Here is a 15998-nt window from a genome sequence, read left to right as displayed (position 1 = left end):
GAACAAGCTTGAAACCCTTTAAAGATTGATCTTAACACAGCAACATTATAGGGGACAAAATTTACTTTTATTTCTTTTTTTAAAATAAAGATAGCAAAAAATGAAATTTTAATGCTACATTCCTTAATATCGATAAAAAAATTTTCAACTCAAGTTTAAATACTTTTGATCTTATTAAAGTATAAAATACTGAATTCTACATTTTAAACACTATTATTTTAAGAATCAGTCATCTCTTCATACTGCCAGCATGCTTCCAATACTTCCACAGTATCTTAAATAAATATATCTCAAAAAAAATCTTGAATTCTGAAAAACAAGCAGGAAAAACCATAAATTGATGTTCTGTGCCATTCTAATGGGGGTGAGGTGATCTTTGAATCCCCTAGTGATTACTGAAGCTGAGCATCTTTAACTTGTTGGACATTTGTATGTCTTGGAGAAATGTCTATTCAAGTCCTTGGCCCATTTTCTAATCAGGTTGTTTTTGTTCACTGCTAGGAGTTTCCTATGTCATAGGCATTAGGCCCTTATATGATATGATTTTCTCCATAGTTTATTCATATGGCTCCCTACTGGACATTTATGTCCAGAGGAATTGCTGGATCAAAAGGTATATGTATTTACAATTGACACATTACCACCTGATTGCTCAGAAGAGGTTATACCAATTTACACCTCCACCAGTTCTATTATATTCCATTATACTCTTACGATTGTACAACTTAAAGTTTTTTTCTCACCTCTGAATTAATACTTCTAAGATATATTAACTAGAATTTAGGTAACAGATAAAGAATAAGATCTCATTTATTATGTTAATGACTCTTAGAGATAATGCTGATTGTAATAAACACACTAACAAAGCCTAGTTAAGGAAACCAGGTGTTTGAAAGTCCATGTCATTCAAATTTTACCTCTTTTAAGTAGGTTGGTACCACTTTTCAACATAGACGTTAACAATAAAACTTCTTGGGTTTTCCTTGGGGTCTTTCCCATTTATTTTCCATTTCTTTTTTCAGTTTATTTGCTTTATATCTCTCAGCCATCACCACAAGATCCTCTGGGACACTCTGAAGCCATTAAACGTGTTATTAGGATTGAGGCAATTCTCATTATATAACAGCTTTTCTACAATCTTCAGAGAATCTCCACAACTGATTACATGACATCTTCCAAACAGAATGGAATGTGTCCCTCTGCATATGCAACACCGAATCTTCAAGGTATAAAAACCAGCCTAGTCTTAAAAAACCCCGTCAGTAAGTACGCGGCCCTCCTGCCAGCGTGGCCCTTCAGCTGCTTCCTGGTGCCTTTGCCTGGTGTCACTTTCTCACCTCGGGGCCTGAGTGTGTCCTCTGCTTCCTCTGTTCTCTCCAACCTCCATCCCACTGGGATCTTCCTCAGCAGGGTTCAGTGATGTTCACCCCTATTAGACCAGGTTCCCCACTTATATACTATAGTGCTCATCTTTGCCATGCTACAGCCCTCATAACATGCTTAATTACTTGTTTAATATCTGTATTTCCTGACAGGCAGTAAAGCCCCAGTACTTGGAATAAATGAAATTTGAACCTTAGAAAACAGAGTTGCATATTCTCACCTGATTTGCTCTTTCCAGAATATTAATTAATTCACCAGCAATCTTCCAATCATTTCTAGTGATAAGGGTAACAGATACCCCGGTCCTCCTTCAAGGGGGGAAAAAAGTCAATTTAATTTGATTTATAATTTATATTCATGATTCAGCTAGCAAAATAGAACAAAAACAGCAGCAGCAAAACCTCAACTCTTTCACAAGCCCAACTACGTATGATACATTAAGATTTAGCCATTCAGGGACTTCCCTGGTGGCGCAGTGGTTAAGAATCCGCCTGCCAATGCAGGGGACACGGGTTTGAGCCCTGGTCCGGGAAGATCCCACATGCCGCGGAGCAACGAAGCCCATGCGCCACAACTACTAAGCCTGTGCTCTGTAGCCCGCAAGCCACAGCTACTGAGCCCGTGCACCTAGAGCCTGTGCTCTGCAACCAGAGAAGCCATTGCAATGAGAAGCCCGCGCACCGCAACGAAGAGTAGCCCCCGCTCGCCGCAACTAGAGAAAGCCTGCACGCAGCAACGAAGACCCAATGCAGCCAAAAAATTAATTAATTAATTTAAAAAAAAGATTTAGCCATTTATATAAAGAAGATGTGGTACATATACACAGTGGAATACTACTCAGCCATAAAAAAGAACAAAATAATGCCGTTTGTAGCAACATGGATGCCACCAGAGATTATCACACTAAGTGAAGTAAGCCAGACAAAGACAAATATCATATGATATCACTTATATGTGGAATCTAAAATATGACACAAGGGACTTCCCTGGTGGTCCAGTGGTTAGGACTTTGCCTTCCAATACAGGGGGTGAGGGTTCCTTCCATCCCTGGTCGGGGAGCTAAGATCCCACATGCCTCACGGCCAAAAAACCAAAACAGAAGCAATACTGTAACAAATTCAATAAAGACTTTAAAAATGGTCCACATCAAAAAAAAAAAAAATCTAAAAAATAAATAATAAATAAATAAATAAAATATGACACAAATGAACCTACCTATGAAACAGAAACAGAATCATGGACATAGAGAACAGGCCTGTGGTTGCCAATGGGGAAGGGGTTGGGGGAGGGATGGAGTGGGAAGTTGGGGTGAGCAGATGTAAACGTTGATATATAGAATGGATAAACAATAAGGTCCTACTGTATAGCACAGGGAACTATATTCAATATCCCATGATAAACCATAATGGGAAAGAATATTAAAAAAATAGAATGTATATATATATGTATATATACATACATAACTGAATCACTTTGCTGTACAGCAGTAATTAACACAACATTGTAAATCAACTATACTTCGATTAAAAAAAAAAGATTTAGCCATTCAGGGCTTCCCTGGTGGCGCAGTGGTTGAGAATCTGCCTGCTAATGCAGGGGACACGGGTTCGAGCCCTGGTCTGGGAAGATCCCACATGCCGCGGAGCAACTAGGCCCGTGAGCCACAATTACTGAGCCTGCGCGTCTGGAGCCTGTGCTCCGCAACAAGAGAGGCCATGATAGTGAGAGGCCCGCGCACCACGATGAAGAGTGGCCCCCGCCTGCCGCAACTAGAGAAAGTCCTCGCACAGAAACGAAGACCCAACACAGCCAAAAATAAATAAATAAGTTAAAAAAAAAAAAAAAAGATTTAGCCATTCAAACAGCAATTTGGAACCTAATCTGCAGTTGTTTAAACAGCATGTTATGGGGATTTTATGATAGTGCTCTCAGAGGGGAAAAAGGTCCTCTTTGTGAAGAGAATGGGGAGCCAGGTTGGATGGACTGACTTACCCTGCTCTCCCGGTGCGCCCTACTCTGTGCACATATTCTTCAATGTTCCGGGGAAAATCGTAATTATAGACGTGTGTGACATCATGGACATCAAGACCACGAGATGCTAAATCGGTAGCAATCAGTATTCGCACTTTCCCTAAAGAGTAAAGCCAAAAGAAAACAGACACATGCTGGTACAAACCAACCCAAGACATATCTGTCCCCTAATATCTGATCAGGTGAACTATCCTTGCTTTTAATAGTAAAACTCTTTTAAAGACAGTGAAGACGGGAAAGGGTTACTTAGCCTTTTTTAACTGCTGGCAAGTTACAACACAATAGATTCCAAAATTCAAAGGGTCCATGAACCATGGCAAAGATATATGCCTCTCAAGTAAATTAAGACAACACCCTCACTGCAAATTACTGCCTTGATATCCAGGTTTTAAACATTAGCTTGAGATAGTTCTGAGAATCTGATTAATATTTAGAACAAGTATAGTTCTGGGATCTGCAAGCTGAGGGCAGATCTTAGACATGGGTTCCATGAAAAGGTGCCATCACTCAAGCAAGTCCAGGCACTGGACACTTTTAAACTGCAATACTAATTGTATAAATGTACCTGTTTTAAAGTTTTTTAATGCTCTCTCTCGATCACTCTGTTCTCTGTTGCCATGCAGAGACTCTACTGATATATGCCGGATACACAGGTCACTTGATAAATGATCAGCCCTGAAGCAAAAGATAAAGTCAGAGGTCTAAGTGCTTATTCTCATACCACCATCAATTCATTACTGTTACTTCCACTGGCAAGAGTCTGAAGTAATGTGCATATTGTAAGACATACACCGCCCCCCCCATTTGAAATGCATATACACATAGAAACAATGCCAAAACAAACCATGACTGATGATTTGAATGTAAAAAATATACTCACACAGCTTTCCGGCTAACAAATATTATGACTTTGTCTTTGGGAGACATGCTCTCGATGAAAGTTTGGATATGCGATCGTTTCTCGTCTTCTGTGGTGACAATTATATTTTGCTTCACGGTACTTACAGCCTAAAGGACTCAGAGATCATAGTTCATCAATATTAATGGGCAAACCCCATATATTGGTTCGAAATCCATCTTATTTCTATCATTGGTTAAATGTTCTAATAAACTGCTAGCAGGAAAAATGGCAGGTCCTTGCAAAATCACTGGTTCCTACTCAAGGATTTATGGCTCAGTCTTTCACTTTTTACCAGTGAGTCACCCACGCTAAGTTGGGAACTCTTGAATACGTGGCAGTGTGTTGAAAGCAGCCAGTTACTATTGTTGGAAAAGGAATAACCACGGTTTGAGGCCAAGCTTACAAAACTATCGCTATGAATTTGGATACAGCCTTTGCAATGAAGATGTTCAGCTGATGACCCAAAGAGTTTCCATTCAATAAGTATTTTGACAACACAAAATTTCAAAGTATCGCTGGTACCATTTTATTGACCCAGAGATGAAATAGATTCTGAAGCATTTATCCTGTCTTTTGTGAAATCTCATGAAATGAGCCTAGGGCAATTACCCATTATTAATTACCAGTGATTTAAGTAAAACATCAATTTTCATTAATGATTAGTTGAAAGGCCAATCTCAATTATGAAGTGAAAGGCCAGAGAGCTTTACAATGGCAAAACATTTCCATAATTAATAAGATATAAATAGTAATTAAAAACAAGCTTACAGCTAGATCCAAAGTACCAACATACACAATCATGGGCTCTTTCAAATAAGATTGTGCGAGTCTACGGACAGCACATGGCCACGTTGCACTGGAGATAAAACGTAATACACAAACATTAAAAATGTATTATAAAGCAAACATTACTAAATTTCCCTAAGAATGCTATGAACCAAATTACTCATGAAAGACAAACTTAGTATTTTTTAATGAGGCCAATTTCACAGAAAACATTTGCTTCACAATGAATTGCTCAATGAAGCTACTAGATTAAACCTTTAAATAAGTTTAATAGGTTTGTAAACAAAAGGTGAAGAAGAGCTATACCTTTCTAATCTATGAAAAGGTACAAGGAATTCAGGTGTTCGATTAGTTTTCTCTCGGCCTTTACAAATAAGGCAAAAAAACCCAGTATTCTTCATACATTGTCAGCAGGCAAAACCAAATGCTCATGCCAAATAAAAACATTTTAACTGTACCGATGATTGGATATGTAAATTCAGATGTTTCTTCAACCATATATTATGAAAGTCACCACCTTCTGTACTTTCACACTAATTACAAAGATGGGAAGTTTAGTAAGAAAACAAAATGAATAAATTTAGTCTACTTCCCCAATCACACACCCTTCTGCTGCCTCAGCTTTATCTTCGCCAAAAAGTATTCTGGACAGGTGATTACTTTTTCCAATCTGAGACCCCCCTGTGGAACAGTCTCCCCTGCATTTTTTTATAGAAATCTTATTCTTTTTCAAACATTTATTTATTTATTTAGGCTGTGCCGGGTCTTAGTTGCGGCACGTGGGATCCTCGTTGCAGCATGTGGGATCTAGTTCTAGGACTAGGGATTGAACCCGGGCCCCCTGCATTGGGAGTGCGGAGTCTTAACTGCTGTACCACCAGGGAAGTCCCTAGAAATCTTATTTTTAATTCAGGAAACCCAATAGTCATTGCTAAACTGTTACACTGAGTTGCTATACTAAGTGATGACATATCTTTCACCAAAGGATCTCAAAATACTTTTAAGAAAGGCTCTAAAATCAAATGGATTTGGTTCCACTGATTTCTACTTTGCAGACTAGCAAATTAAACATATACCTACCTTGTCATAACTGTCTGCCTGTCTGGGCGTACATCTAATAAAATCTTCATTATCTGGGGTTCAAATCCCATATCCAGCATCTTGTCAGCTTCATCTAATACCTGTGTTAAAAATGGTTAGCTTAGGGGAATTCCCTGGTGGTCCAGCGGTTAGGACTCCGTGCTTTCACTGCTGAGGGCCCGGGTTCCATCCCTGGTCAGGGAACTAAGATCCCACGAGCCGTGCAGTACAGCCAAAAAAAAAAAAAGATGGCTAGATTAGGTATGGAAGGTAGCTAATATGTATGCTCTGCCTTTATGAATGCTAAGGTAATTTTTTCATTTCCTCCATTACCTAAGCTATCTGTAGTTGCAACACAGATTGATTTAAGTTTGCCAACTAACAGTTTCTAAATCTATTTAATGAAAAAACAATTTAAGTGTCTAAAATATTCATGTGGAATTCTTTTGTACTTACCTACATTTTATAATATTTATATAATACTAAAATGGAATGATCTTAAAATCCGTATTTTAACAAACTAGAGGGAATGAGCTACATTCCTAAGATTTAAAACCATTATGAAATGGACAGCCATTCTAAAGGGTTTGATGAAGAGTTCAGTTCTTCCTCCCAGGACCCCGAACCCCTGCTCCACGATTACCAGGTAGGTTACGCTCTTCAGGTACACAAAGTTATTCATTTGTAGATCGTGGAGTCTTCCGGGAGTGGCAATAATGATATCGACACCTTTCGCTAAGTCTTTTATTTGTCCATCTCTATCGCCACCACCATATACACAAACGCTTAAAAAAAAAAAATACAGAGGTTCATGTTCACGTGGGGAATATCCCATCACAATTCAAAATCCCAACCAACCTAGGCATTTTGGGTATAAAATAAAAAGTACATAAATCCAAAGTCTCAGGTAGTACAGTATTGGCCCCTTTCTGAGAACCATCCACAACCACCAACCCACAGGGACGTGTCCTACGAGAGCCACGTTCGCATCCTTGTTATCTGACCCCACCACCCAGGTTACAGTCGATTTGGACCAGGGGTAAGTAAGCTTGACCCACGCTGAGCCAATCAGCTTCTCAGGATGTGTGAAAATAATGGGGAGGATGTCTACAGCTACAGATGGTTAGAATGCTGATGCAGGAATGGTCAAAGAAAAGACTCACCTTTTAAGACCTTTATATGAATATTTACGGCACTCAGCTTCCACTTGCAGAGCTAGCTCTCGAGTCGGGGTGAGGACTAACATGCCCGGCCCATTCCTGGCTCTTTGGAGAGAAAACATGTTAGTAAAGTACCCATCTCAGATATACAGGACCTTCATTCAGTGCCTGCAATGAGGGAATTCCCTGGCGGTCCGCTGGTTAGGACTCCGAGCTTTCATCTGCTGAGGGCCTGGGTTCAATCCCTGGTCAGGGAACTAAGATCCCATAAGCCTTGAGGTATGGCCAAAAAAAAAAAAAAGGCAGCAATGATTGTCAAAGCCACAAACAAGCACCACACATAAAAAGTGGAGAAATAAAGAAAAACAGCCTAACAAAAAAATCCTAGGGTCCAGACACCAGCCTTTTCATTGAACAGGGCCAGAGCTTTCCTGTGTCAGACATTCTCACAGAATTGTACTGGACACGGTAATTTAAACAATTTGTTTCCAGTGTTTCACTATTAAGACTTTCGGTGGATACTACCTATTGCTTCCTAAAAATGTTTTGTCCATTTATAGCTCAACAGAACAACACAAGTGCATTTGCCCGAGACTAGGCATTACCTTTCGACCAAGGCAATCGAAGAAACTTTCATTGCATTTTTGGAATCCATATCTGTTAAACCCCTAAAGAGAACCCAGATGTAGTAATTCTTACAGAGGTTGTGAGTCAATATGAATAAATCCAGGCATTAAGTAGGACAATGTCTTCCCCGTTCCAGTCTGAGCTACTCCTATAAGATCTACTCCTTGTAGAATGATTGGCCATGCCTGTGACTGAAACAGAATGAGAAATATTAAAATAAAAAGTGCATTTCTTTCTGTCAAGTGTTCCTTCCTCCTCTCCCAGCCCCAAACTTCTCAGCATTTTGAGTGCTAGGCAGCGGTGGAGGTGCTGGGGGGACACTCATAAGAGACAGCTGCTCCCTGGTGTTATAACTTCTAACAACCAGAAATTGAGGGGGGAAAGTCGATGAAATGTTAGAATTAAAGAAAGCATACCTGAATTGGTGTTGGCCTTTGAAAACCTGCCTTTTGAAGGTTTCTCATAACTTCAGGATAACAGTGAAATGCATCCTCAAAATTACCAACAGGGTTGGGAAGAGGACGTTTCTCACCACCTTTCAAGTCATCACACATTATGTTATAATTTTCCCTCCTTTAAGGAAAAATAGAACAAGGATTAGTGGCTTTGGTCACTTTACTCCCCAAGCAAGAAATTTTTTCCAACATTAGTTCAGGTCATATCTAGAAATTCAACTGCAACTGATTAAAATTAGACTGCTGGTTAAGTTACAGTATAACGTAATAAGAAATAGAAGCAAGCCCATCTTTTTTTACCAGAATAGTTCCAGAGAAGGAAAAAAATTACACTGTATGCATGAATGGGCCAATGAAAATTTCATGGAAAGGTTAAGAATAGAGCCTGAAAATTATATGCTTCATGAATCAAAGTCAGATTTGGCAAACGCCTGAGGGCCTATAATGTTTCACACACATTTCCTTAATTAATCCTCAACAATACTTTTTTTTTTTTTTTTAATTAATTTATTTATTTATTTATTTTTATATTTATTTTTGGCTGTGTTGGGTCTTCGTTTCTGTGCGAGGGCTTTCTCAAGTTGCGGCAAGCGGGGGCCACTCTTCATTGCGGTGCGCGGGCCTCTTCACTATCGCGGCCTCTCTTGTTGCGGAGCACGGGCTCCAGACGCGCAGGCTCAGTAGTTGTGGCTCACGGGCCTAGTTGCTCCGCGGCATGTGGGATCTTCCCAGACCAGGGCTCGAACCCGCGTCTCCTGCATTGGCAGGCAGATTCTCAACCACTGCGCCACCAGGGAAGCCCCTCAACAATACTTTGAAGTGGGAATTATTCTCATTCGACAGGTGATTTTTAGTCACTTGTCCACGCTCAGGGCCCTACCCCAATCCTAGAATAACTGCTCTGTCTGCCATACTCTCTTAGTTTTATAACAGATACCATACTCTCTTAGTTTTATAACAGATATTAATAGAAAAAATGTTGCCATTATGATCTATAATTCCAGATAATAAGGACCAAAGAGTAAGAAATTTGTCTAATATTCAGATATCAGATCAATTTCTCATGATTTTCAACACTTGTCGAAATAATTCTCAAAAACTGCTAATACAGCAGGCACTAACCACGCGTCTCTTTAAATTTAAAATTTCAAATTCAGTTCCTCAATTATATTAGCTACATTTTAAGTGTTTAATAGCCACATATGGATAGTAACTACTCATCTAGACACAAATATAGCCCATTTCCCCTCTTCGCCAAAAGTTTTATTGGATAGCAATGCTCTAATGTATAGGATGTAGGGTGCAACCAAGTTTTCTTTTGAATAGGAAGCTACAGTTTCAAATGCAATCATTTCAAATCTTTTCCTCATGGGTTAATTTACCAGCATAACTCTACAAATACTCAATAAAAAGTAGTAAAACTATTCACCTCCAATTGTCTGCTTGGTCTTGTGACATTGAACTTGTTGTTTCTGACTCCACGTAAAAGTTTTTCTTAATTGGAGGTAAACCTGGGACAAAAACCAAAACTTGGATGATTAATGAGCATTTACATTTCATTGACATTTATTCAAAGCAACAGAAATCAAACTAAAATATGTATCAGGTTCACCTTGCACAGATATAGCTCTAGACAGCTGTCCCACACTTTGCCAGCAACGCTTTTGCCAGCCTCTAAGAGATCTCCATTTTTGCTTTGTCTTTAAATTACATTTTTCACCCAAGAAAGAGATCTTTAATAATTAAATATAAAATAAAAGAAACCATGCTTCACAAGACACACAGACATCACAACTGATGAATCTTCTCTCATAGTAAGCTAACTTTCTTTTCTTTGAGGGTCCATCCCATTACTGTTTAGGAATAAAATATTTATCCTATTCTATCCTCTACTTTGAAGCTACTTTGTTTTCTTTTTTAAATGCTTATCATACTTCCACCAAACTTAAATACTTTTTCTGCTCCCCACCTCCACCCAAATCTCCCAACACATGTTGTTGAGATGGCATGGGACAGGCTGACCACCAGAGTGGAATGAACCCTTGTTAACATTTGTCACATGGTAGTGTTCACTGTTTAACTTTAAATAAATGATGTTGTCCCACTGCCTCATTCTGATCAAATTCATGCCTGAATTTACTCTGAAATTCAGTGAATAATGTAGAACATTATACTCCATATATAATTCCAAGTGAGAAGTGAAAAAACCCATTTCTTCAAGAACTGTACGATCTTATTAAATGTTTTTCCCTTTTTATTTTGCCCTTCTTGGCCAGGACACTCCAAGATCAATTTTTGCTCAGTCATAGCAAAATGTTAACTCCTGGTTGGCATGTTTACTCACTTCATTTCCCTTTTGGCCCAATTTTCTATTTTTATTAAACTTGTGCAGCGAGTTACCTCAAATAAGACAAGGTATAAATAAGTTTTAACTTCCCATTTGTAATGTAAACCACAACACAGACATAGAAATATCATGTCCTAGAGACTAACTGCAGCATTTCAAATTCTACAGTCATTTTGCATATAGATTTCATTACCAAGAGCAACACATTTTTTATAGAGGTTAAAAACCTCAATTACTAGGAACAACAATACCACATGGAAGTGTTGGGATCCAGCACTAACCTGCCCACTTTTTTTTGTTCCATTTCAAAATATGTTCTCGGAACTTATCCCAATCAACCAATTTCTGATTTCCTGAAACATCTTTCCTTGCATCTTTTCCATCTGAAGGTTGGACAACAGCAACATCTGTTAAAAATATTCCAAATTAGTTTCCAAACAAATCCTACCAGTATAAAATCCAAAACAATTTTACTATTTTCTGTTTTAATAACCCAACAATAATAATGCTTGAAACATTAAATTTAGGAATTTAGTACAACAGTGCCATGACAATTCTGGTCACGGTTTGCCAGTTATTTACTTCAGATTTCTGAAATGCAAAAAAAAATTACTGGAGCAGTTAAAAAGCATGAGAGACTAGTGTCTGATAATAAATAACACATCACTTATCATTACAATAATTCTGTGTGGCAGATATTACCCCAGGTAAACAGAAGAAACAGTGTCTTAGAGGCTTTTTAGAGGTTCTTTCCCAAGAAACACTTAAGAGGCAATGCTGCCATCTGAACGCAAGACTCTTCTCCTTGTTGCTTCTGGAAATAGTTCAATAATGGCTTTTTATCTAGTCCAAGTAGATCTGAGATTTTTTTAAATATCAAATAATTAGGCAGTTTTCAAAGTCAGTCACATTCCAGGGAAGGGACCATAGACAGGAGGCCAGGACTAATCCTTGCTGTACCATCAATAGTGAAGTGTATTAAAAGGTTATTTTGTTTTTACTCAAAAGTAAAACTGCCAGGCTTAACAGCAGATATTAAGTGTCTTAGTTTGAGGAAAAGTATCCTGGATTTCATAGAAAAAAATTCTATAACAGACTAGATTTAATGATGGCAAGCCAAAGATTTGTTATCAGGAAAAGCAGCTATAATATGGCTTATAACACTGAATAAAACATTTAAAATTTTACAGGGCTTTAGTGGGCAAAAATTACTTACCAACTTTGGATTCTGTTTTGTAGTCTTCTTGTTTTTGAACAAGATTATCTATCACTGTTTTCGCTTTGCTCTGCATTGCCTTGGTGCCAAAAATTCTTACTTCCGCTTCAGGGTACCCTTTTATTATCTAGATACAAGGGGGGAAATAGGTGAGATAAGTCCCTTCACCGTCCCCCCCACCGCACTCAACCTCAAATAGAATAAAAGTGTAAAGGAAATACAGGATTGCTATCAATCAGCATCTAAGATATAATGAATGGACTACAGCTTAGGTGAGTTCTTAAAAAGAAGTATGAAGAGCTTTGGCAACTCACCTAAGTTACAACAGTATGTTAGTAATTGAAGATAAATTAGAGTTAGGAATGAACCATAGTTCATCCTCTTTAAGGATTTAAGAACCCAAATAATTTACCTGTATTTTGGTGTATGTTGAGCTCTGGATCTCTTTTATTTTTGACCCACCACGCCCTGTTTTTAAAAATAAAGGAATTTTTTTAAAAAAATTGAAATCAATTATGGGGAACCCACTACCGACTTTGCTCAAAGCCTTCTCTAGTTCTTCCCAAATCATCCAAACAAAGGCTCCTAGGGTCCAGTAATCACTTTCAGTTTGGAAAAAGGGAAGCAGGCGCTTTCTATTCCAAATTGTGGTGGGTGGTAGGAGGTTCCTTTCCCAGAGGTAGATACTAAGGATTCACCATCAGCCCAAGGAAAGACTAATTGGATCCAAAGTGTTGGCAAGGATGTGAAGAAATTGGAACCCTTACACACAACTCAACCAAAAAAGTCCAATTAAAAACTGGCCAAAGGTCTTGAATAGACCTTTCTTCGAAGACATAATTATGACCAACAGGTGTATATGAAAAGATGATGAAATCATCAGAGATATGCAAATCAAAACCACAATGAGAGATCACCTGTTAGAATGGCTCTCATCAAAAAGACAAGGAATATAGGGCTTCCCTAGTGGCGCAGTGGTTAAGACTCCGCCTGCCAATGCAGGGAACACTGGTTCGAGCCCTGGTCCGGGAAGATCCCACATGCTGCGGAGCAACTAAGCCCGTGCACCACAACTACTGAGCCTGCGCTCTAGAGCCCGCGCACGACAATGAGAAGCCCACGCACCGCAACGAAGAGTAGTACCCACTCACCACAATTAGAGAAAGCCCGGGCACAGCAACGAAGACCCAATACAGCCAAAAATAAAAACAAATAAATAAATAAATTTATTAAAAAAAAAAAGACAAGGGATAACAAGTTGGCGAGGATGTGGAGAAAGGGAACCCGTATGCACTGTGAGTGGGAATGTAAATTGGTGCGGTCACTATGGAAACAGTATGCAGAGTCCTTTAAAAACTAAAAATAGAACTACCATGTGATCCAGCAATCCCACTTCTGGGAACTTATACACAAGAATTGAAACTAGGATCTCAGAAAGATATCTGCATTCCCATATTCATCATTATTCACAATAGCTAAGAGGTGGAAATCACCTAAGTATCTGTCAACAGATGACTGGATGAAAAAAATGTGGCATATGCACACAAGGCAAGTTTTCAGCCTTAAAAGGAAATCCTGCCATTTGTGACAACACATATAAACCCTGAGGACATTACACTGAGATGAGCCAATCACAAAAGCTGCAAATTCCACTTCTATGAGGTGTCTGGTGGCTGCCAGGGATTGGGGAATGGGGAAATGAGTTGTTGAGAGGTAGATTCAGTCGTACAAGATGAAAGCCTTCTGCAGATCTACTACACAACGTTGTTCTTAGGGTCAACAATACTGTAAATGTATGTTGTTTACCACAATTTTAAAAAGGGGGCAAACCTTAATTCCAATCATTTCCAAATGCTTTTCAAAAACGAATTTGTAAGACTCACGCTATACTAAGAAAAAGAACACTTTTTTCGGCAGATTAATCATATTCAAGTTACAGAAACTAAGTGCAAGAGCAGCCCTTTAATATCCTACGCTTTCTTATATTGGGTTAATGGCTCTCCCCGGTGCTCAAACGGACTGACTCCTTTGTTGTTCATTTTGGGGTAAGCTGCCAAAGCTCTGACCTTTCATCCCAAAGATTTCATAAGTCTGAGAGTTGGCCCTCCCAAAACATCGTCTCTATAAACTATACAGAGATGCATTAAATGCCATCACTCTAGCACCAAAGCGTATCAGAAAGGTCGGGTGGGGACCCGAGCCGCCCCAGTGGCCGCTGATTGGAGGCGAGGCGGGCGGGGCGGGGATGCCACAGGCCCCGCCCACCTCACCAACCCCGGCCCGCCCGCGCCGGCCCTCCGCTCTCACCGATCACCGCGCCCACCCAGTCGTTCTTCAGCTTGAAGGAGAGCGGCGGCTCCCAGAAACCAGCGCCCACGGGCTGCTGGACGCCGGAAGGGCCCCTCCACCCGCCACCTCCGCCGGCCTTCTGGCCTCCGCGACCGCCTTGGCTCGGCTCCTTCTCCGGCCTCCTTTCCGGAGCCCGACGCAGCGCCGCGCTCCTCCGAGAAGCAACGACCCAGGCGCCGGCTTCCGGCCGAGACATGGCTCCGCGAACAGGATCCGGCGCCTCCGACGTCTTCCGGCAGGCCCTGCACACTCGAGATGCCGTCGAAGGCTGGTCCACGAGGGCAGCCACGCAGCCGCTGCTCGAGGCGCCCGCGCGCCGACGCCCCGCGCAGGCCGCTGCCTATTGGCGGACGCGGCGCTGTGAGCGGGGCTGGTCCAATGGGCTGCCTCCATCCTGCACTCCCTGCATCCTGCGCTCCCTCCATCCTGCGAGCGCGCTTGAGTGAGTCCCTGCGCGGGCCTTGTACTTCTCTGCTGCGGGCTGACCGGCGCTCTCTGTGCTTTCCGGCTACACACCCGCTCCTGGGACCGGCATCTCAGGGGCGCGGAAAGCGCAGTCACGTTTAACAGCCGGACCCAATACAGTCATTAAAAATTTGAAACAAAAGGTTGACAATAGCATTCACCATTGCTATGTGAACAACACTTTGATATAGTTAAGCATATGTTAGGTTTTAAAATGGTGGTTTTCATAATTGGAAAAGATACATGTACCCCCAACATTCATAGCAGCACTATTATAATAGCCAAGACATGGAAGCAACCTAGGTGTTCATCCACAGATGAATGGATAAAGAAGATGTGATATGTATACACAATGGAATACTACTAAGACATAAAAAAAGAATGAAATAATGCCATTTGCAGCAACATGATTTGACCTAGAGATTATCATACTAAGTGAAGTAAGCCAGACAAAGATAAATATCATACAATATTGCTTATATGTGGAATTTAAAAAAAAAAAAAAGGTACCAATGAACTTATTTCCAAAACAAAAGGCTCACAGACATAGAAAACAAACTTGTAGTTACGAAAGGGGAAGCAGAGGGAGGGATAAATTAGGAGTTCGGGATTAAAATATACACACTACCATTTGTAAAATAGATAACAACAAACTACTGTATAGCACAGGGAACTATACTCAACATTTGACCCAAATGTTGGCTGTAATTTAAGGGCTAATGAAATAAATTGAATAAATGCCTGAAGCACTCCCATTTTTGCAGGCTGGCTCTGTGGCTGGACATATTATTCCAAGGATGCAATCCAGATGGGAGTGCCCCTACTTTGATTAGGATCTTCAAATTCTCTGAAGAGATCTCTGTTTGATCATGTGTTAATCAAACATAGTAGACATCTATTATAATTCTGGGTACTGTGGTCTGTGCCCAGGATTGAAAAAAAAAAAAAAAGTACTACTCATGGTCCATCCTGGGTTGAATGGGTTAACATGGAATTAACTATAACTCTTAATGCAATAAACCCTGGACTTAATCGGATTACAATGTTATTGCAGCACCCAGGAAACACATGAAAAGATTAATGTTTTATGTATTTAGTCTCCTTTCTCTAATCCTTACTCTGAAGTGGGTTGTATTAATGATTTTTAGAAAGAAGTTTTGTTGGATTAGATTTGCTAATATTTTGTTGAGAGTATTTG

General features: G+C 40.0%; 1 protein-coding gene across 1 annotated transcript; it reads right to left on the bottom strand.

The window, feature by feature from the left end:
* Nucleotides 1-222: 222 nt before the first annotated feature.
* On the bottom strand, nucleotides 223-14531 carry DDX43 (DEAD-box helicase 43). The gene is made up of 17 exons (XM_061207227.1): nucleotides 14294-14531; nucleotides 12399-12454; nucleotides 11987-12113; nucleotides 11052-11177; nucleotides 9853-9934; nucleotides 8385-8541; nucleotides 8041-8159; nucleotides 7345-7446; nucleotides 6825-6966; nucleotides 6182-6282; nucleotides 5084-5171; nucleotides 4295-4422; nucleotides 3980-4089; nucleotides 3376-3514; nucleotides 1604-1691; nucleotides 918-1073; nucleotides 223-309 (listed from the first exon to the last, which is right to left on the bottom strand). Exons 1-16 carry the CDS (start codon nucleotides 14529-14531, stop codon nucleotides 957-959), a joined length of 1920 nt encoding a protein of 639 aa, XP_061063210.1. The 3' UTR covers nucleotides 223-309; nucleotides 918-956.
* Nucleotides 14532-15998: the final 1467 nt, after the last annotated feature.

Source organism: Eubalaena glacialis, chromosome 12 (genome assembly GCF_028564815.1).
Source record: "Eubalaena glacialis isolate mEubGla1 chromosome 12, mEubGla1.1.hap2.+ XY, whole genome shotgun sequence".
NCBI classification, from domain to species: domain Eukaryota; kingdom Metazoa; phylum Chordata; class Mammalia; order Artiodactyla; family Balaenidae; genus Eubalaena; species Eubalaena glacialis.
The sequence above is the reverse complement of the archived record's forward strand: the minus strand, read 5'-3'. Positions and strand labels throughout refer to the sequence as shown.

Bases quoted from the DNA above. Each gene is read 5' to 3' on its own strand.
- DDX43 (XM_061207227.1), bottom strand. From the start codon at position 14,531: ATGTCTCGGCCGGAAGCCGGCGCCTGGGTCGTTGCTTCTCGGAGGAGC. The intron at 11,178-11,986 runs GTAAGTAATTTT...TATTTTTAACAG, and splicing joins CAAAACAGAATCCAAAGTTG to ATGTTGCTGTTGTCCAACCT. The intron at 4,090-4,294 runs GTGAGTATATTT...CTTTTGCTTCAG, and splicing joins TTTGTTAGCCGGAAAGCTGT to GGCTGATCATTTATCAAGTG.